The sequence below is a fragment of the Macrosteles quadrilineatus genome, unplaced genomic scaffold, assembly GCF_028750875.1.
Source record: "Macrosteles quadrilineatus isolate MER2022 unplaced genomic scaffold, UCM_ALF_1.0 Scaffold_1__1_contigs__length_201487025, whole genome shotgun sequence".
In the NCBI taxonomy this organism is placed as follows: domain Eukaryota; kingdom Metazoa; phylum Arthropoda; class Insecta; order Hemiptera; family Cicadellidae; genus Macrosteles; species Macrosteles quadrilineatus.
In genome coordinates this window covers 154,298,590-154,322,184 of record NW_026542594.1, presented here as the reverse complement: position 1 = coordinate 154,322,184, position 23,595 = coordinate 154,298,590, and the positions used below count along the sequence as shown (strand labels likewise).

The window sequence follows — 23,595 nt, the reverse complement described above, 5'->3', positions numbered from 1 at the left end:
GATCACAGATTATAGTCCTGACATGATACGTGCATAATGAGTACTTAATTAATGAGTAATAATTATTAACTAGATAACATGTTGCTCTAAATCGAGCAAAACTGAAACTTGTATTAAAAGGACAAACAAAAAACATAAACAGCAAGACCTTAATGAAAGAGTCCCTCTAAAATAATTGATATGACTGAGAGGTATGAGCACGTAGAAGTCAACCACACACTATAAAGTGAGCTTTTGACCTAATGTAGCTCAATTCCTCTCTTGACGCCAACTTACAAACACTTTGTTGTCTAGTATTGCTAGGAAACTCTTTATTATGAACCAGACTTGGTTAACGGATTGAAAACAAAATATAAATTCTAGCTTCGCTCTGGAAGTTTTAAGTCCTGAGGTCTGTGGTTAACCTTATAAACTATTTCAAACAACGTCCATGTGTTATTTGTAAACAAAAGGAAATTAGTTTGATCTAATGTCAACAGATAGCGCCGCCTTCCAAACTTTAGCCCTTAAGTGTACTTAAGTGGGGCCCTTTCTTAATATTCTGAGACATATTTGCACATCTACGTGAAAATACCTTTAATTTGACACCTCAAACGTTAAAATCCGTCTAACCGTTACCGAGTTATGACTGTGAAAAGAAACCTACTTGCGTATTAATATATAGATACCTATTTTTTTTGTTTCAAGAGTTAATGCATGCATTTTCCATCAGTAATTAGTGAAACTCAAAAGTTTTACCAACAATAAGCCTGCAAAAACCTAAGAATGCCAACAATATTTTGTAAACAAATAAATTTTTCATTAGTGTGACTTAAGCTGCAATATAAGCGGGTGATATTTTTATCTACTTAAAACAAATAAAAAATCACTGAAAACCGACAACCAATAAAATAAAAGCCAAACCGATAAAAATTGCAACCGAAACATCACCAATCTTAAGCCTCCTATACCTTGGAAGGCAGAGCTTTGTCTTTGTCCCTTATCAGGCTGCGATTGGAGCGATGACGGGAGCGATGACCTCTTGGATGGTTCACCATAGTACATCCCAACTTGCGGTAAAAGTCCTCAAAACTGTGCAAAAACCTGCAAACACAAGGGCAGTCAAGAAACTGATGTCTCCACACCTGATAGGAAATCCAACCTGTTATGATGCAATCAATGTAAAACATACCTAAAATATGTGGCCACAAACTAACTAAAACAATTACATAAAAAAAGCTAATAACTGAAATTCGTTCAGTAAAGTCTAATAATAATAATGATTTTTTTAAAGAAACAATAATGTTTGGGCATTAAAATTCATTCATATTGGTCATCTAAGACATCTTCTGGCTAAAACCAGTAGGAATACCAACAACCAACTTAAATAAACAGCCCATCCCTATTCTTTTAAACATTTATACTCTCTTCTGTTTCCAGATAGACCAAGAGTAATGAAATAAAATTGTAAAATTAATCTCTTTCCAGTCTCAAAGTATGTATAAATCATTAGCATTACCAGTTTTGCCAACAGGCAGTTGTTTACTGTATGAGACAGCAAATTAACATACACTGTTTGAATTTTATAGCTTTCTTAAAGCTATTACTGTCATGATGAAATGTCAAATGGGATTGGAATTGCATGACAACCCTGGTAATAAATTCGTAAACCAACATCTGATAAACCTTTTTTTTGTGCTCCTGACCAACAACTCGACTCATGTTGGAACTACTCAACCATACTAACGAGTAATTATTACTCTACACTCGTGTACTCATCCCCCTCTGTAGATTTCCGGCAAAATTCCCACCCTACCAACAATTTATATTTTAGAGTAATCTGCGTTGTGACTTACTTTTTGTAAGCATGCTTGACCAAATTGACAGATGTGGGGTTGTGGCCGAATCCCAGTTTGTGAGACACAGTCTTCCATTGGTTGTGGTTAGTTACCCTGTTGTATCCTCCCAACTTATGAACAACCTGTCAATCACATATTAACATGTAAAGTTAGTTAGCTACTCGAGTTACAAGTTGTTAGTTTGGCATGCGAGATAACATCCAGAACTGGTAGTAGGGAAAGGATCATTTATCTATGCTGATTCGGAATAAGTCTGGCACAAAAGAACCCTTTATGCTATTCTTTATTATTATTAACTTAGCCTAACTTCTTCTTCTAAAAATTCTTCATTTCAAAAATAGTTTTTATCATTTCTGCTGTAACATCCTGCACAGTGTTTTTAAATATTTACATATTTTCTTAAATGAAATGGTAATCCAGCGCTGGCTATGTTAATCCAAGTACAGTACAAGTGCAACATGAATTTGAGAATGTATTGTATAATTTTTTTTACAGACTACTGCCAGCTGATTCTTTTCAATAAGTAAAAGTCCAATTATCTATAAAAACCTGGTTGAATGTTGGGACAACAGCCATTGCAGACTTTTTTCTTGTAAACCAACTTTATGACAAATAGATGAACATTTTTGATACTCAGGTATGAGCTATCATTGTCTGCTGCTAACAGTAATAAAGATTCAGTAGCTTTCGAAGACCTTTTATGATACTAACTCAGTACAATAATATTGACATTGATTGTCTGAATAGCTGAATGTTTGTAGACATCGCCTTCCACTCTGAAGGTTTATTGGTTCATACCCGAGCACGATTGAATCATAGACATAGATGCCATTTATTTGTCTTTGAGTCGTTGTGGGTGTTGTTTGTTGTACTGATGCTATCTAATTTATGATGGATGATGTACAGAGTAACAAGACCATGATTCATACCGTTCTCTTTCAAAAACTAAAAAAATGCCAATAGCACAATAACAGAAATATTAATCATAAACAAACATAACCAACCTTGAACAGTTTGTAAAGGTCAACATCTCGACCGTTGATAGTAGGTCCCTTGTTGATGGGCGTTCCCCGGTCATCCATGAACTTGTACAGCTGTGCCACAAAGTGATCCTTCTCCTCACGAGGCTCATCATCTGACGTCTGAGAACAGATTGTCAAATTACAACTAGTGAAAAAAGCTTACTTCATTATGAAAAACTATGAAGGGATACTGTCACTCAAAAGTACTACCTATTGAACAAACTAACAAAATAAACTATGATCGTTAAGTTGTTTGTAAGATTCGATAAGTCCAAAACACTGTTGTTGCAGCAACAAACCTGCAAACTACAAGAATTTCCAGTTGATTTATTGAATGTATCCCAAAAGGTTCATAACTAGAAAAAGACAAACCTACAACAACTAATATTAACAATAACAACATTGTGGTCATTTAGTAAGTAAGTTTACTTTAGGTTTTGGCTGCTGCAGGAAAAACATAAAACTGTGTGTGTTTTTGCTACTGAAATTAGAAAAGGCATTAACTAAAATAATGATCAAATGGTGATCTTAACAAAGCTTTATATCCTATACTCTAAAACAAGCGTGTGTACAAGTAAACTTTTATTTTCGTCCAGAGGATTTAATTTTTTTTGTGGTAATGGGATATTTAACCATGAGAAATCGATTGGAGTTGGTCACAATGCACGGGGAAAATCCGGTTTCTGTCCTACAGCCCTTGAAATTGCCGATGTTATCGTCAACACCTTTTTGTAGCGGTAGTTAACAAAAACAGCTGTTACAGGTTATGTTTATCCATCTAGACTCAACGATATAAACAACTCAAGCCTAAGAGAACCTATGTAAGTCCTAGAAAAAAGTGAATCAGTAAAATTTTCCCAGTTTTAACCGATAGGGAAGGAAGTATTACTGTTCAGTACTTTGCAAAGTAAGACCTAGGAATTGTATACTCTTAAGAGAAGGTTTATAATATATGATTCCTAAATATGTCCATGCCAGGTACAGTAATACTTTCATGTTTTCCTCTATTAACTTTATGTGTGCCTAATTTAGTCCAATTTAAAGGAATACATTGTAGTTTTCAATAATTTGCACTTACATCAGAATCAAAAGCCCCGTCAGAATCAGTATCTGTAATCTCATTGAGGCCAAACAGCAGCTCTCTGTCCCAGTGAGGAGGCAACTCTTCTCTGTCCAGGAACAGCAGGGCCTTCTCAACAGCTGTAAAACAATCAACAATCATTGTACCAGTGTAGACAGGTGTGCAAGCAGCTTGATATCTTACTTTGGCCATATTATTGCACAAAGCGTCTGCGAGGGTTGAGTTATAGAAAATGTTCTAATTTCACAGCAATTGCAGATGGCGGTAATGATGTGTCCATGATTACGGGAAATGTTTACTATGGTGCCGTGATCGATAACAGCTATTGAGAAAAATTCAAACTACAAAAAATTTATGATTACTGTAGCTGGTAGGCCTACTAATTGTATTCTGGTATCAGACATACTTTACAAACCTACATACCTAATTCAATATCCTGGTGCTTCATTTGGTTAAATTGTAAAATAACAGACAGCTTGATTCCTTGTCCTATTGAGCACTTAGGAATTTTTTTAGTCATAGGAAGAGGGATGCCGGCATTTAAATTTAAACATTTCTTTAGTTTTGAAAGCTATAATTGTATTCAATTTTGGTCAATATTTATTTAAGATAGTGATAGGCCTAATTAGGTTTACGTTAAAGTTACCTATTGTCTGTTCAAATTATTAATTTTAGTATTATTATTAACTACAGCTGTTATGTGATGTCGGTAATAGAGCACATCATCAGATTAGAATGTCCAGCTAATAATGATCCCTCTTGGTGGAGTTTGTCAGGAGATTAAAATTATTTAATCTTCTGACAAACTCCACCATGAGGGATCATTATTAGCTGAGGGATCAAACAAGCAACAAAACATTTATTAACACTGGTCAATCAGACGCTGCTTAGTAAAAAGATGTACCTCATACTGACGCCGCATTTTGTGTTAATCAGCAATAGCATACATTGAGATCATAGACTAATCAAAACAAGTTAACTTCTCATCCCATTGTACATTTTGAAGCTCATATTTTGTGTCTAGTTCATGTTTCATGTCGAAAAAAAAAATCCATTATTTTAGGGTTGGTTTCATGATTTGTTACTGTTTGGTTATATAACTTGTGGAGGTGGGAAATTGGTAATATAAACAGCGTGACCGAGGGGACTACTAAGGTAGTATGTTTGATCTATGATTGAGATATAGTTCAAACAGTAGAGTTTTACCTGTTCTTAGAGTGTTGTTATCCACTTTCTGTCCTATCTCTCTGGTAAAAAGTGTTGCCTCTTTCTTGGGAACAGTATAACTGAAAAGTAGAAAAATGTTTGAAATTCTAGTAACTGTAATAACATTATTTATTACTCATTTCCTCCACACTTCAATAACACATCCAATATTCAGCTAATAATGTCTACATGGCACTAAATTGAAAAATAATATTTTCACTTTTCTAGTCACATATCAATACGGCACCATTAAATTTAGGTGTAATTCCACAGGTAATCCAATCAAGTAGATAGGATTAACAAAAATGTGTATAATCAACTGGAGAAGTAGAGTTAAGTAAATAATGGATGTACCAAGGGTGTTAATATGTTCATAGGAGTACCTACAAAAGAGTGATGGTTGTCACCCATTTTGATTAATTCAGTGCTAGAAGATGTCCTTGGAACCAAAACATGGAGGAATAATTATTGAAAAGATAATATTTTAGCATAATATTATGATACAGCATTGCTAGAATCTAACAATAACCCTAACACAAGAAGCTAAGTTTGTGGAACTTGCAAAAAAAAATAATAAAAAGCAAAAAATATATGATATTAGATAAAAGGGCTAAGGAAAATGAAAATGAATGTTCATGATATTTTATTTTCTAAGGGTTTCAGAATGTAAGTAGCCTGGAGTAGTAATTACGACAGACAACAGAGTTGGAAATAAAATAAACAGTCAGTTAGCCGCAACCTCAACAGTTTCCTGGTCCCTGATAAAAAATCTTAGAAATGTCTCTCTTTATAAACCAAGAGATAGTCCACAGGGTGTCTACCAGATTTCTCAAATGGAATTCCCGAATTTTTCCCAACTTTTTTATTACCATTTTTTTTAATCCATACCAAAACTTGGTTCATTCTCCATGTAACTACGGTACACCTTTTTCTGGTCACAGTACCATCAGTCAGACCCTTATACAACATGTCCCACGCCTGCGGCGCAATCATTAACATATCCCGCGTTGACAGCACCATCTTTGACATGTCTCGCTGTCACGGAGGAAGCGTGAAGATCTCCGCGATCACGGAGATATCAGCATCTCCTGGGTTCCCGGAATCATCGTGAACATCTGCTCTCACAATCGTGGAGACATCGTCATCGTCAGCTGCGATAGCGACAATATTTTTAGCGATTGAGGAAACATCATCATGGCTACTCATGACGCGGCGAAATCACCGATGATCGGAGTGAATCATGTGCCGAGAAAATCCCGTCCCAATGATCGGGATACACGATCCCTAAAATTTTCTGAAAGTTTGGGACCCGTACATCTGTAATTTTGAGGGGTTAGATTAGGCATAGTTCCGACCTACGGCTGAATCTACTTTTTCACAACTTTTCCCGACCTTTCAAAATTCCTGACTTTTCCCCAAAGTTCCCAGAATTCTCGACTGGTATTGGAGACACCATGTTTCCAATAATATTGCAGGGATTGGAAACATGGTCACTGATACAAAGCTTTGGAGACAAATTTATTGTATTTGAAAATGCAGTATTGAGGAAAATATTTGCTTCAATCTAAGATCAAGAAAAACTATTGTAATTTTTTAAAGAAATTAAATGTTAGCTAAGCTCATTTTGTAATCTGTCTTCTACTCTTTACAGGAATTCTATATTACAGGTTTACATAGTACAATACTCACTATCTGCCATCTTTAAAAGAGCGTACAAGATAGTCTTCTTTGACGTTTATTTTGACAGTATCCTGAGCAGTAGGTGCCACCACTAGTCCAGGGAACCAGTTGTCCTTCTGTTTCTTTTTCTCGCTTATTTCAACACACACCACCTTCCCAATGTCTGCTTCTTTTTCCTCCTTAGGCTGCTTGCCTTTCTTGATTGACTCATCGTCATCACTGCTATCATCACTGTAACATTTACCATTATGATCAGATAAAATCACGGCACAATGTAAAACTCAATTTTAAGTTGTGAAAATGATTACTAAATGAAAGTGACTATAATCAATTGGAAAATAAAAAAGTTTTAATAAATATAAAAGACAGGTTATTATTGGAGAGGAAATTCTTGACAAAGACACAACGTTTTGTAACCAGCTTTATTCCTTGAAATGGCAATATTAACAGAAAAGAAACCATTGGGTATTACCATTGACTATATATACCTACAGAAGACAGACCACGCTTATGGGCCGGTAGTAGTGTGAGCCAGGTCTCGGGAGCAAGTATTTGATGTAAGCTGCCGGTAGGCGCGCGATAGTAGGATTTTTTTTCTATCTGCGCTCTCTCTCCCACATTCCCCCCTCGCCCCGCGGCCAGCTCTGCATCGCTCTCACTCGCACATTCCTTCTCGTTCTCTCTCTCTCTCCTTGTCTCGCTTCCCCACCGACCACGTGCACGTGACTGACACTGCTACGCTACGTCGCTACCGTCGCTACACTGCTACACTGGCTACACTACTTACAACTTCGGGCAATGAATACAAGCTGGCGCTCGTCAAACACACGATAACATTAGCATGTGTGTTGCGCGATTGTGTGGTACGGGGACATATGATATGATGTGAACGAGTACTCAAATAAATATAGGCATAATTAATATGTTGCGCAAAAATATTGAGTACTCGTGGTATTTTAAGTAAGTTAATTGATTTGAGTTTGGCTAAGTACAAACTTCAATGTTAAAAATAACAGCTTAAAAAGGATAATGCTTTAATTAATTAATTAAAGTTGAGCACCCTTTATTTGCATTTCAGTTCTCGGTTAAATACAATATGTGCGGTAAATAATTGTATGACAAACTCATAAAATAGTATATTTCGTACCTAGGGCCGAAAACCATTTCGGTTCGTGGTACGAACGCTATTTTTCAACACACTATAGCCTATTAAAACTATTTATCACTATTCACCGCAATAATAATGCACACATAGTCAACACTACAAACACTTTAAGGTTATGTGAAGAAATAATTTGAGGAATCATCAAAAATAATTATAAATAGTTGCTAGGCAGCGTTGAAAATAAAACAATTATATTGTAATGCTATGGATACTGAATGTGTATTTAATATGCATTCGTGTTGTAAGAAAGTAAGTGGACAGCTGATTTTGCGTCCCTAAGGATGTAAAAACCTGCTCGGTCCCCGAATAACGATGACAGCTGGCATGGCCAGCAAAATGTAACATTCAGCCACCAATTAACGTATGTAAAACAGCTGAAACATCATAGTGTGGTGAAAACTACATTAAAGCACTGCAAATATACGTTGCTGTCTTTAAATGTATTTTTACATCAATAAAATAACAATATATTCTAGAGGTTAAATACTTTTTTCTTGCCAACGTAATCCATTAGTCGTCTGCATAGCGACCGGTTTCGACACCATGGTGTCATTGTCATGCCTAAGACGTGTTGTTGCTCCTAGGAGGTCGTCAAGAAGTCTTCAAAACATAAACACGAGACCCGAACAAACCTATTTTGGCGCCCCCCCTCAATAGGACTGAAACATGATTCCTTACAAATCTTCTTAAAAACGTGTGGTGTGTCCATCGGTACAATACATTAATACTATTTAGATCTTAAAATGCTTAACCTCAAGTTCAAAGTACTGTAATTTTCTGGTAGATTGATTGTCAACTGACATTTAGTATGAACTGTTGTCAACTACTGTACACTAGTGTGTACGCATTTAATCAAGGTCAGACGTGTTGTAAATCGATGGGTCAGACCAGCTAGCGTCAATGTGTTAGTGTGGTGTTTATGGTATGTGTGTGTGTGGTGACTGGTGTGAGGGATGGTGAGCAGAGGGGTAGGTTGAGCCAGTGTTCTGTCTGACGCCACGCCGGCGCCGTCCTATCATCGACGACAGACAGAGACAACGCAGTATGTTCATCCTCATACTCGCTCCGTACAAGTTCATACGGCCAGTTAACATTATAAAATTATGTCTGTACTCACAAAACTCTAAAAATTAAACAAACAATGCGTTGTCATTGTAATATCAGTTCCGAATAAATTAAAATCTATTAAGTTATTAAGATCTATTGTAAATTAATATCTTACAATTTATCAGCATTGGAACTTGTATGGATTCAGCATATATGGTTTACCCTTGTTTGGGCTGGTGGAACTAGCGTAATTACTTGGGTAATTATGATGTCCCAAACCTATTTAAAATTTTATCATAAAATTCTAGTTTAATGATTGCTAAAAAATTTCAGATTTTAACAATAAGAGCATTATTTACATAAACAGGCAGTGGATTTAATGTGTTAAAATATGTTTGTATTACATCGCAAAAATCAGCTCCGATTCTCTTATTATACAATCTTTAACAGTCATAGACTCCAGAACTTTATTTTAAAACGTTTGTATTAGCTCGCTTTCTTGTCCGGTACAAAATTTGCAATCAATTTTATACTAACTTCCCAATGAGTTAGAGACTTGAAACTTGAAACATAGCTCACAAATGGAGGACAATGCAATAGTATATCATTTAATTTTCATATTTCTCTTGGACTACGCCCCATGGGCTTGTTTTTATTAGCTCACTTTCCTACAAATTTTGATATCAATTTTAAACGAAGTTCCCAATGAGCTAGAGACTTTAAATTTGAAACACTAAGACACAAATGCGATGTTTGGAAACGTGTTTGCATGAAAATTTCTTAAGTGGATGACAATGCAATATTATAGCATTTAATTTTCATATTTCCCTTGGGCTATGCCCCACTGGCTGCCACATTTTCCATGTTTACATTTTGAAAGAATGTAAATATATCATTTAATTAAAGTCAGCTGTAAATACTAATTTGACAGTTCAAAAAGCAGAGGTTAAGAGGTACAGGTTCTGCTCCCAAGAGATTCCCTTAGATTTCCGACATGCCTCTGTCTTAATCTGATATAGATGCATGAAATAGATTTAACATCCACACACATTAAAAACTAAAAAGTAGCAAATAATTTATAAATATGTGGAGAGTATACTTGTAAGATTTTAAACGAAAAACGTGGGGTGCATGCAGATGCAATTAATTGATAATAATACATTAGTTCAATAGGTGAAGCTAATTTTAAATTATTTATTGCATGCACCCCTCGTTTTTTGTTTTAATCTTACAAGTATTTATACTCTCCACATATTTATAAATTATTTTCTCCTTTTTAGTGCATTTAAAAACTTTTTCTTTTAAAAAAAGTTTTTTATTTATAAATTATTTCATTTTAATTTTAATGAGAATAAGGAGTTGAGGTTAGGACATGATACACAACTTCAAAATTAAATTCAAAAAATGTGTAATGGAGTTATAAGTTAAATTGATGTTTTGTACAATTTACTCATTTGCCCTCGAGAATATTAATTTTTTGCTGAAACCTTCCTACTTTACCACCTGGTTGCCTCAGTTCTTTCGAGCACTCCTTCATTTTAAAATAGAGTTTTGCTCCTAATAGTTTGTTAATCATAAACACTCTATGTTCGTAACACTCAGAGTTACACATTATGGAACTGACGTCTCCTGTTATCGCGACACCCGCCCCCCCAACCCCTCCACAGCAATGGGGTAAACAATCAAACTATGGAGATGGCCGACGGCCGAAACTGCACGTATAAATCCCATCTTTCTTCGTCTTGTACGCCAAGTACGCCAAATAAAAACAAATGTTATGTAAATACGTTTAATTTGAAGATAAATTCCTTACTAAGGCATAAATGCAGAATATTTTATTTCGGTTTTTATTTAAGTCGTCCGAAGTATAAAGTAGTATAATTACTATTGTACTTATTTGACTTATACCACAACGCGGTGACGGCATCAGGCGTGATCCTTGTTATGTTATTCTGTATGTTATACGTGTTAAAATTAAGTCTTCAAACTTTTCTAGATGACAATTCAAATGTTCATTATATAATTCATAATGTGTAAGTAGTCAAAATAGGCCCATATCATTTAATACTTCAAGTCCTAAATCCTAGTTATTGCTTATTTATTACATTTTACTGAAAATGCATGTAAAATATCTAGCAACACTAATTTAACATAGTTGGTAGGATAAAAACTTCTTATAAAAAGTCATGGTTTATTACTTCTTGAATAAAGTAAGGAGTAATTAGTCGCTGGTAACATAACAACAAATTACACAAACTTCAATCAATTGTAAGCTTCGAATACAAATTTAAAAAATAAAAAATTGTACCAATAGTAGGTTTATATAGCGTTGTTTAACAATATCGTGTGTGTCTCAACATAATGTAAAGAGTATGAAACCTGGGTCTAGTCAAACCATCAAACACCATTAACGCACGAATTCATTTTTATGAAACAATAGTAGGGCGCCAGGGCACGCGGTGAGAAGACATTCACATAGTGTATTGCGAGTGCCGTGTCACCACAGCTGATCGAGAGTAGTTTTTGCTCAGCTCATTGTCTTTCATTCTGGATATTGTTGTAGTGACAGCGACGCATTGTATACTCTCTCCACTACTCCACTCTCCCGCCCCCTCACGGCCTCACAGCTATCGTCTGATCGTAGCAGGAGGAGCTGAGCGCTGAGCGGTCGACTGCTCAGTACAGTACTCATCTACTCGTCTGCGCATGCGTCGAGACTGTTTCTAACCTTTACAGATAGATCGCACCACAAGCTAGCGCTGTTCTAGCGCTCCTAGCCAACAAATTGCTGGCGACAGGTCCACTATGGCTATGGGATGTCTTCTGTAGGTATATATAGTCAATGGTATTACCAAAATAGATTTGTTCTAATTACCAGTACCATCGAGAGCGAACTGGTCTAGTGGTAATGCGCAGAGCTTCGGTACCCGAGGTCTTAGATTGGACTCCCGTCAAACAACAATAAACTTTATCCATGTGATAATGCCATCTAGGACTAGTCTGAAATGGTGTGTAAAACAGTTTGATGCTAGAGCCTAGCGTTCTACGATGTTCAGGTGAATCATGAAAAAATTGGAAAAAACCTCTGTTGCAGCAAACCTACAGATAAGGCGAATTTCCATTTGCCTGATCGTATATATTAGATGTTTATTCTATTCAAATAACATAAGGTTTAATGAGTAATTAGATCTGCTGCTTCAGGGAAGGAAAATAGTGTTCTTTTAATCAAATGTAAAAGTTCAGAGTAAAATAAATAAGTTTTAATAAAAATATATGCACAAACAAGCAAGCTATAGCAGCTTTACTTAAAACCAGTCTGACTTATTTTCTTTAAGAATAACAGAGAGTTTTTTTTATTTTCTCTGTAACCAGCATTTCTTTGTTCTCTTTACATGTTGTCGCGTTAAAAGAAAATTGCAACCACGAGGGATGATTATTAATGTTGCCGCAATCACAGGAGATGATTGAGGTATTTCTACGTTAGCTTCTTTAATTTTTGGCAGTTTTAGAATTTTGATTTACTGTACACCAATCACTAATGTAAATAGAGGGACATAATTACATAAGCCGTATCCACAATTCCCTCGATACCACAGTACATAGCCTCAATAACAGACGTACCAGTACAGAGATTTCAACCGTAACTTCCAGTAAAGGTACTTTTGCCTTGCCAAGAATCAGCTGAAGCAACAATTAGAATCAGCTACCAACACAACATAATAGTCATAATAATAATTTATTTGAATTTACTTATTGAATATTTTTAATTGTTTACAATTTTTATACAACTCATACAAAATTGGGTAATCAGAGGTGTAAGCCTGAATTACTAGTTAAGGTGTTGGCTCATTATATTCCAAATCAACAAATTCATGAATGAGCTCAAAATCTGTAGCATTTTTACATGAATGCACACTCACTGTCTGTTGCGGCGGCCTCGCCGTCCTCCTATCACAGGGTTGCCAAAGTGCTCGGGATGAGTGAGGGGTAGTTGGTCCAGAGTCTCACTCTCTGCAAAGTGTCGACCACTCTTGAGGCAGAGAGCAGTCCTGCGCAGTGTTGTGATATCTCCATCATCAAACACTACAACACAACAAGCTATTGTCAACATGGTGTTGTATACACTACCAACACAGCTTACTTAAACACAAGGCAGTGGCATAAAGCTCTGTCTTCTATGGCATTAGAGAGTGCTCTTTTGTTTCAACTCCAATATCCAGTCGAATATTGAATACCAATAAAAATGACAGCACAATCTAGTACTCTAATTATCCAAATCAAATGGGACGGTACCACAGTTGGATGGAGAAAAGTTTGTCTAGTTGGACTTTTACCCGAAATTCCGGGTATTATATAGAAAATAGTGGCACTATCAAGATGATCTCCCACTAGAGCACCAACATTTTGAACATCTCCCGCAATCATGAGGGAATATCATCATCATCTTCTGTGATAGGGGCAAAATCTTGCAAACCCCCTGCAATGGAAAAGACATAATCCAGCCCACTATTGTGACAGTATTTTTAACATCTCCCTGTTACATTCTACTGTAGGAAGGAATAAATTGGAAAACCTTAGACTTGGTTTTTAACTAACGATTTTATTTAAACTTTAAAAATGGGAGATTAAATCATATACACAACATTGGCACAATCAACTGAAACTAGAGGTCACCCCGTGGTTGAAAACTCAACCAAAAATATGAATTGCGCAAACATCTCTATTTTCACCCCACGCTGTAAATAAAACATGATGGAACTTCTTCCATTTGTTTTGATTTTCTGTTTATATTTTGTTGTTATTTCGTCACCAGCATGGCAACCCATAAGGCTCATGTTAATTTTGAAATTCATGTGTTGTGTTTAGCCTATTTTAAGTTAATTTATAAAGGGATTCTGCACATCTACAGGCAAATATCTTTCTAACAGTATGCATAGATTTTCCCTGTGATGCACACAAGCTGAGAAAAAAGTGTTCAAGAAACATGCTTAACTATTATTATAGGTATAGGATTATCGAAAATACAAAAAACATACTTTGTTCTAAATTCAAATACTTATAACCAATTTTTTCATAGACACTAGAATTATTGATCTTTAACACTCCCAGGGTTTGCATGGACATCACTAATGTCTCTGAGATCTTGGTAAAATATCAGGGAAAATTGAGAGCAGCTTCGATGGCGAAGATTAGAAATTTAAGCTTTTATATTGAACTGACTTATTTTTTAGCGATGTAGATATTTTGTATTTGTTTCTTATAAGGTGTTAGCGATTTAAATTTCTTATTTCATAGGCTACTTTGTGAAAAAATCTCCAGCATCCTGTAACATGCACTCAGGACTGACAGATCAACACCCCTCCTTTGTCGCTAAACTCGGGAAGCATAAGCAACTTCAATTTATCCCATAATCCTGAAAGTTGTTTACATAAAATATCTATCACATTACAAACCAAGCAATATAATTACTCACCAACAGTATACTGACTGCAATCCTGGATTTTGATGATAGTTGCTTCGACATATTCTTTCTTGTCAGGATGCTTGACCTCGACTACAGAACCAGCCTGGACATATAATGTAGACAGAGATTGATGGACCTATCTTTGTATAAAACAATCTACACCTACCAATAAGTAAACTACATGATAGGATAAGTGATTAACCAAAGTAATCACAATTGGTTAAGCGAGAACATACGTTTACAACATTGAGGAAAGTAAAAAAGATATGTCAATAAACCAGTAATCTAAATAATAATGTGAAATTTTTTTATTAAAGCTAAATTTGCTGAGAAACATGTTTTCTTCATTTTTCAATGTGCTAAGTAGTCTCTTGGATTAGTAGTTCTAAAATCAAAAGTATAACTATCTGTCTCATTCTGAGCTCACTTAAGTAACCTACTGCCTGAACTGAATTACAAATAAACACCAAGTAATAAATACCAAACATATTTAAGATTAAATACTCTATTTCTTTCACATAACAAGCTTATAAGATGGTTTTGTTGCGTTAGAGAAGAGGGAACTTTTAATGGGAAAACATCTAAAAAACAATGAGAAAAGAGGATAATTGAAGAGTACGCCATTCATTTATAAATATTTTACTATCGTACACAATCAATTAATTATCACCTACAAAACCAAATATTATGGCAACGAGAATGGTTTATTACCAGACAAAAATATGTATAATTAATACCCGAACACAAAATTTGTCCTTTGATCTACTCTGTCATTTCTTAACCGATTTTGACCATTCACGTCTCATTGGAAAGAGCGTGTCGTGTAGATTTGCAAACTGATCATACATTTTTAAGCCATGGGCTCTGCCCCAGTGGCTTTTGAAGTTTTCATGCTATCCTTATGAAGAACATATTTGTTTACATTACGATCAGCTGGACAATTTAATTGCTGTTAATCCAAACAACAACTCAACCTTAGTTTCAATTCAATTTTTTAAACATTTGCGCCTACAGATTTGGTTAAAATTAAATATTTACTATTTGAATTTGGGTACATATTGCGATGGAAAAAAACGAGAAAGCTTGGACAATTTTATATATTTTGCCAAAAAAAAATTTTTTTGACATAGTAGTACTGTATTTCTTTGAGCAATCATTGAAAGAACCGATGTGTAACCGGTTTGTAACTATGGAAACAGAAACGTCATAGAACGCCACCAAGTAAAAGAGATAATTTTTCTTTTTAATTTATTATCAATGAGAACTAAATCACACTTAATCATTTCAAATCTCTTGTTGGAAAAGAGAATGGCTTGATTTCAAACATCGTTTTACTTACCCGTAGAGTCCCTTTTATTTGATCATCTGTAACCACTGCAGTGCCAAGTCCAAGTTTATAAGCAATCTGTGAAATAATTAAGATTAAGATTTAATTTAAGAATTAAATTAGATCACACAATTTCATACCTACAAATTGGTATGTTATGTGTCAAAATCACAATTAAATTCAGGAACTTAACTTTGATTGATCAAAAACAGATTTAAATAGACATTGTCTCAGTGTCAACTAAGGCCAACAGTACAAATATCCAAAACTATACCACTGATAAATAAATAGTTAATTTCACAGTCTCAATCAACATGAAAACCTACTTTTCACTGAATTCCCTGAAATAAAATCTAAATCTAATAATACAATCAATCATTTACATTTTTTAATATAGGCTACTCAAGCAGCCTTCAACTCGGCCTCTTCTGTATAAAGAAAACTATAACACTGACAAAGTAGCAGGATAACATGTCATTACTAGTACAAAAAATCATTTTCTGGTGCATGCTCAAGTTTCATGTGTGAGGCCAAGCCAAACATAGGAACTAAATTTTATCCATGCGGCAAAGCCGAAGACAGCCTACAAGTTATGAGCGATACTTTTCATCCCCACTTAAAAATACACACAAAAAGAATAACTGAATTAAATAGTATATGGTAACACTGTTTGAATAAAAAAATAAAACAAGCAGGTTATAGCAAATCTACATAACAACATTTAAAATTTAGGGGTTTGAGACTAAAGTGGAGTATATAAATAGGCACTGTGTATACCGCTGTGCTGGAAAGCAAAATAATTATTAGGCCAAGTATTTGTCATTATCTTCAAACACTTTTCTTTAAAACTAATTTAAACAAACAAATTCAAATATTTCATTAAATGTATCCAATCCAAAATTAAAATCTTACTTCAAGATGTACATAATGAATAGTTAGTTTAAATATTCTTAATTATAATCAAGAGTTTCAAGTGTTCTAAATACTAATAATTATGTAGGTATATAGTCAATTACACTTGATGGTAATCAAACACAATCATAACAGTTTAAATAATTGAATGTCACATATAAGCTGGCTATTTATAAAAGCGAGAATGAGATGGAAGTAATTTTTTAAAAGGATTTACGTTTTATTACTTATTTAGTCTAAATGGTCAAAATGACAAAAGGAAAAGATATATTTAATTGCTGTCATCACTAAACTGCCGCCAGCTCTATGCACGCATTACACAACCAGTTTTTTTAAACCACGCTGTTTTTAAATGTTTCTAAACATTATTGTGAAAGTTACGTGTTTGTATAACCAATCTTTACACTGTCTGAGTTGGGAGAGCGAGCTGGTCTAGTGGTCAGAGCGTAGGACTTCAGATCCCCTTCGTCCCCTTTAACATTTGAGGACTAAACCACCGAGATTCAGTGGAAAATTCATTGCACTAATTCCTTGCCATGCTCCTCGCTGAGTTGGGTTCCCTCAAACCTAAGATTTATTCATACTTCAAATTGATAGTCCAGGATCCGAAGGGGGTTGAGTAGGCCTATGCATGGAAAGCCTGACATAATTTTATTTCTGATTGTTGTTATCTAGGCACTATGGTGATCATGAAAAAGCATGTTGTCGCCCCCCAGCTTGATCGAAATCCCCGGTGGGAGGGGGGTATATGGCTGGGGGCGCCGTTTACTAAAACGCTTATGATTGTCAGTGCAAGCGGATAGCTTGACCTTGAAGCTAACGATGGCTATTTCTTTGTTTTGCTTTAATTTATTTTTGTCAAATAAACTGTGGTGTTTCAAAAACAATAATGGGGGAAACTTTCGCATAAAAAAATGGTCCGAAATATTTAATTATACACTGCATTTCAACATATTAGACCGAAGAAAAACTATTTATAAAATGTTCTCGGTATTTTTGAGGTTATGTAACATAGTTTTACATAGGTATTCAACAATTCACCCATAGAAGCACCCGTCAACTAAACTGACATGAATTGTTTACTTCTATGGCCGGAAACTAAACATTCAAGTTGAATCCTGTCAAAGGCAATTCACCCGTGACGATATGACTCGTCCCCCTGAGATCGGGCCGGGCCATCCGGCGGCCGATCCAACCGAAGCCGAACTAGAGGGAGTCTACTGTAAATGTCTATTTACTCTTAAAATTATTACCTTCAAAAAAGGTTATTAATTAATGTTTGAACCCTTATCTAGGTTGTTTTTTTTTTTTTTTACTAACTCTATAATTGATTGTAGAAAACTTGCACTCACCTTGCACTTGACACTGCGTACAATTTTGCGAACCTTTGCTTCGCAGAAGGCCCCTTTGTACTTGGCACTGACCTCAGTACCTACAGCTAAGTAGGGTGGGTCATCTCCCTGAATAGAAACATAAATAATATTGATATAGTCTCCAAAGGATAATATCCTAATATTAAGTAGGCCTATGTTATTTTTTATTATTATTATTTAAAGATAATTGTTTTAAAATAAGATCAGCACATCTATAAAAAGAGTTAGGCCTAACAGTTTAAATTCTATAAATAGTATTTTAAAGATTATTTAAAAAATATAAGGATGTTATTATTTTTTTAAATATCATGTGTACTAGAAACTATAACAGGCGCCTTTAAAGATTATTTCGGAATTGTCTGTGCAGTACAAACATTTAATAGGCTACTTAGTTCGGTTTTATCTTGATTCAGTTTTAGTCCTTTTGCTCCATGCCATTCTCTTCAGCATAAAGAGTAAGCTTTATTATATTGGCCAGTTTCCATTTTATTGATTAGGCTACATGTTTTCAGGATTGTGAATCTTACCATCATCTCCCTCTTGCTGCTCCAACGGTGCATTAATGACAGAATTTTGAAGCCTTCACAAGACATCCATCTTTATTCACCTAAAAACATAAATTATCAATAAAGAACCCTTTAATAAGCTACCGTAGCCTATTAGTTTTTAAGTAGGCCTACTTGTACTCTTTTTAAGTAGATCTTGGCCAACTCTCTCTCTCTCTCTCTCTCTCTCTCTATCTTCACAGAGTACTGTTTTCTTGTAATAAGCGTTCATTAGGCTACGATAGTTGAATCTTATTTAGGATATAGGCCTATTCAGCAGCAGTTACACTTAAATAATGTTAACATAGTTTCACCAACTATTGAAGGACAATTGATTCAACTTTTGAGCTGGGTAAAAGAATGTACAATAAATTACCGAACCATGTAAAGCAGCTAGATTTAATTAGCTATAAGTCTTATTTGAAGCGACTCCTCCTAGAATTAAGTGTATAGTGTTGAAGAATTTGTTAAATATTTAGATGTCTATTTGTGTCATAGCTAGTTGTATTGTTTCATTTTTAGAAATGTAATGACGATGCACAAGTTTGATGTTACCTGCTGTAACCCATAAATGTTGTGTGCAAATAAAAAAAATAAAAATAAAAATAAATAGCGGTTAAATAATATCACTAACTTAGTGGGCAGTTAACTTAGTGGTCTGTTTTATGTTATTCAATGATAAGGAAGTGACATGGCCATGCCATATGGAACATCAGGCCACAAGCCTTTTCATCCTGTGCAAACAATTTGGACAAAAGCAAACTCGACTCTGCCAATTTATTTTTTACAGAAGCTCGTGGGAGTGGACTCCATGTTAAGACGTGACTCTCAGACTTGAACTGATTAAATTAAGTTTAATTAATAGGGATAGCAACGGGGAAGGGAGAGAGTAAGAGCAAAATTATGTTCAATCAATTTCTAGAAAGAAGTGTGAGAAGTATGGTACCGTAACTCTTTAACCCTCCGAGTGTTATGTGTCGAAAAATCGACACTTTGTGTAGTGTTTTGTGTTGATTTTTCGACTCACAAACACTGTTTACGGCGAAGGCTCTATGACTGACAAAATCTGATTGAACTGGATCGAGTTAGGAATCGTTTTATTTGGCAGATTCTAAGCTTTCTCTCGAGGTCTGTCTCTAAGCGCTTTTTTATCTTGAGCCGATCATAATTGTAGCAGACAGCTGACGTGCGTATTTGTAAACAGCTTGGTTAACCTCGCACCGATGACTGATGTGTCTTATTACGTTTATCATTGTTTTAGTGTTAAAAATCAAAAGTAGTGATATACTTGGTGCATTATAAGAAGATTTAAGTGATTTTGAAGGGCTGGTTGATGATCCTGAAGAAGTAGGTACCGTAGTGATGTAAATTATCAGCCAGATTCCTAGCTATGGTTAGGCTATGCATTCTTAGCTAAACGCTATGTACTGAAATCTGTTTTTTGTCCATAACTTATTTATTTGCAAATCTACTTCCTTATCCTATCCTACTAATATTATAAATGAGAAAGTTTGGATGGATGGATGTATGGATGTATGGATGTATGTTTGTGACAAGTGAACGCAAAAAATACTGGTCGGATTGGGCTGAAATTTGGCATGATGATAGCTCACATTCCCGATTAACATATAGGCATATTCTTATTTCAAAAATCCTTTCGGGCTCCGCCCCAGTGGCTCTGGAGTTTCCTATGTTAACCTTATGAGAAATGGAATTATTGAATCTTAACAGCTGTTTCAACTTAACAAGTTGGTTCTGTTCTATGATGTTCAATAGCATTAAAGTTACAAGGATTACCAACAGGGTGCAGCACTATTATTTCTTTTACATTTATTTTGACAACAGCTAATTTGCAACCAAAAGGTGAGTGAGCGTAGCGAACGAACTTCAACCTGGAGGCGAGTTAGCGTAGCGAACGAGCTAACCTGAAGGCAAGTGAGCGCAGCGAACGAGCTCCAACCTAAAGGTGAGTGAGCGTAGCGAACGAGCTCCAGCCTAAAGGTGAGTGAGCGTAGCGAACAATTGAGCCATGCGAACTAGATAATCTTGAAAATTAAGAAGTTAAACGGGGCAAAGCCCGCGGGTTACAGCTAGTATTATTATATATTTGTAATCCTCATAAAATTTAGAACAAAGTGGCTATTTTCAAATATTTATAGGCCTATAATTTAACTTATACAATTTCATTAAGCGCAAACTTTTATTTTTGAAAATTTTCCAAAATAGGTATTTTTTTTACCTACCCTATGTAAAAAAAATTTTTGAAACAAATGTTCCTAATGTTTTACGTATAATATTGAAGCCCATGATTTTCCAAACAAAATGGTATATAGAACAGTATAATTAACATTGGTTTTAAGCTTCTCAGATCCGTTTTAATAAAACCTTGCAAATGCGCAAAAAATAGGCAAACATTAAGGCCAAAACTAGGGACACTCGGAGGGTTAAGCTGCCGGCCATAACAACTTTTTTTAATAAGTTAAATGTGCCAGGAGGAAAACTCCCTTGTCACACTTATGAAGGGTTAATAACTAGGCCTAGGCACTATGCTACTCTTAACTTTCTACGTTACCAATATATTAGCCTATGTAACTTAAGCATCAACATTTTTTTAATTGATTAGTAGGTAGTTTTGCAGATAACTTGTAACTTGTCTTGTATTTTCCTACGCCACTGACACTATGGCAAAGAAAATAACTTTACTTACTTACTTAGTCTAGTTTAACTTAATTACGAAAATAAATACACACACACAAAACTAAACACTAACAAAAATTAAAACTGTACCTAGGTAGGGTAGAGTGGGAAAATTGGGACCCATGTTTTTATTTTTTTCAATTATATTTTTATTGACAGAAAAAATCAAAATATGAGCCTGCACAAGGTTTCCAACTGTAATTTGTCTTCTTATCACATTGTTTTTCATTTTTTTAAATACATTTTACTATGAAAAAAAAATAAATATTAATTTGGAACCCAATTACCCCACATGGGGTAATTGGGACCTATGCTTATAAACCCATAAGCACCTAATATTAATTTGTGGGGGTAATAGGGTTCTGAAAATGAAAACATAATAAACAAAATGCAACATACTTTTATTGAAAATTTTTTTTTAGGACATTAGAACGGTTCAAACTATTTTTTCCAAAACATTACACTTTTTTCTAAATAAAATGGGAAAAATTAACCAGAGCAGATAACAGCCAGAAAATATAGATTTAAACTGTTAAAGACATGTATAGTTAAATAAAAAAAAAACTACAAGTATATTTTATGTCGAACTTCTTCTCTGGTCATATGCAAACTTTCCGGAATTTTGCTTTTTCAGCCGAAAGAATTTCTAATAAATGGTTGTTATCAGTCCAATTATAAGTTAAAACAGGCCAATTATGGGCTTAGCTCACTCTTTTAGGCCCTATTTTTTTATCAAGTGGTTGTAAAATAAATTTTTCACCTTTCTGTACATCTGTGATTCCAAACCGATGTAACCACGCGATGAGACTGGTTCCCTATTACTCCATGCTGGGGTAATTGGGACCTACTTCAAAATTCTGTTTTTACACATAATACATGATAATCACCGCTGCAGCCACATTTAATTATTGATTAATTATATGTGGGATTAATTATAATATTAATATTAATTATATGTGGGATAGAAAAATATGGGTCCCATTTCCCCACACTGGGGTAATTGGGACCCATTTTTTAAAAAATTTATAAAATTAATTTATAATTTTTTTAAAAATTTTAAATCCCTAACAAACTATTGCTTAAACCTTAAATGTGTCAAAAAATACATTTTGGTATGATTATTAATTCATATAATATATAAAAAATAGCTCGAAATACTACCACGCTGAAGTTTTGCCATATGTTTAACATTCGGGAAAAAACACGGCTTAATTTTTTTATTTTTTTTATACATTAAACACAAGATTACAATTATCCAATAATTTTTGATGAAACCCCTTTAGAATGCCTAAACTTTAACGTATTTACAATTTTGTTAAAAAAATAAATAATACAAAATTTAAAAATTTAAAAAAATAACTTAGCTCCCAATTACCCCCGGGTCCCAATTCCCCCACTCTACCCTACATTAATATGGCAGACAGGCAGCAAACAGCACCCAAAAGGCTTCACAAGGCTTTCATCAAGGCTTTCACAGCAGCCTTGTATAGGCCTACTAATTCTAGAACTTTTGGCTATCAAGTTTGTTGTATACAGCGCTCAATTTGCGGGGTAACGCGACGAAAGAGAGTTCCTATGGGCTACCCTCTCTTTCGGAAAGAATTTTTTTTTTGCAGAAATAGGGCTAGGCACCAACATAGGCCTAATCACATTAAATATGTTACATTAAGTTATACAGTTCTGGCACCTCATTTTTTACAAATCGAGCACTGGTTGTACAGTAGAGCAATTATGTTCATGTGATCATGGAACCAAATAATGATCTTGACTAAGATGGCTTGGCTGGTATAGACATAACTTGAACCTAAGTTAGGCCTAGGCCTAAGAATTAAATGAACTAGGCCAAGATCTAGTGACTATATCATCGAAATAACTGCTAGGCCTACTCAGATAACAAAAACAATTCACATGACAGATGAGGTAATGTAAGAAACAAGGTTTTAATTAGTAACTTATCTAAGCTACTAAATAAATAAATAAGCTGTATACCTGTGCGTTAACAACGGTCAGTAACTCAGTGACATATTTCAGTAAAAATTACTTAAAATAAAACAAACTATGCGATGGTTTACGAATAATGTTCGCACTACGACAATACTAGGATATTAATGGAACCTCAAAAACTAGCATCAACAAATTAAGTAAAATTATCACTTACCAAAATGACACTCACCAACTAACCACTGACTATGACGTTACGTTACCGTAGCGTTAGGCTTCCTTGCTACTCTCCCTTGC

General features: G+C 34.8%; 1 protein-coding gene across 3 annotated transcripts in view; it reads right to left on the bottom strand.

The window, feature by feature from the left end:
• LOC128987824 (AT-rich interactive domain-containing protein 4B) overlaps positions 1–23,595 on the bottom strand; it is a 47,217-nt gene extending 23,622 nt beyond the window's left edge. For all 3 annotated transcript variants that reach the window (XM_054408861.1, XM_054408876.1, XM_054408868.1), the window contains exons 1-12: positions 23,516–23,595; positions 18,643–18,722; positions 18,095–18,202; positions 15,843–15,908; positions 14,513–14,606; positions 12,960–13,122; positions 6,837–7,058; positions 5,148–5,227; positions 3,939–4,060; positions 2,843–2,980; positions 1,836–1,960; positions 951–1,083 (exon numbers count right to left, since the gene is read on the bottom strand). In XM_054408861.1, coding sequence (XP_054264836.1) covers positions 951–1,083; positions 1,836–1,960; positions 2,843–2,980; positions 3,939–4,060; positions 5,148–5,227; positions 6,837–7,058; positions 12,960–13,122; positions 14,513–14,606; positions 15,843–15,908; positions 18,095–18,202; positions 18,643–18,708 — 1,317 coding nt within the window. In that variant the 5' untranslated portion in view covers positions 18,709–18,722; positions 23,516–23,595. The remainder of the gene's footprint in view (positions 1–950; positions 1,084–1,835; positions 1,961–2,842; positions 2,981–3,938; positions 4,061–5,147; positions 5,228–6,836; positions 7,059–12,959; positions 13,123–14,512; positions 14,607–15,842; positions 15,909–18,094; positions 18,203–18,642; positions 18,723–23,515) is intronic.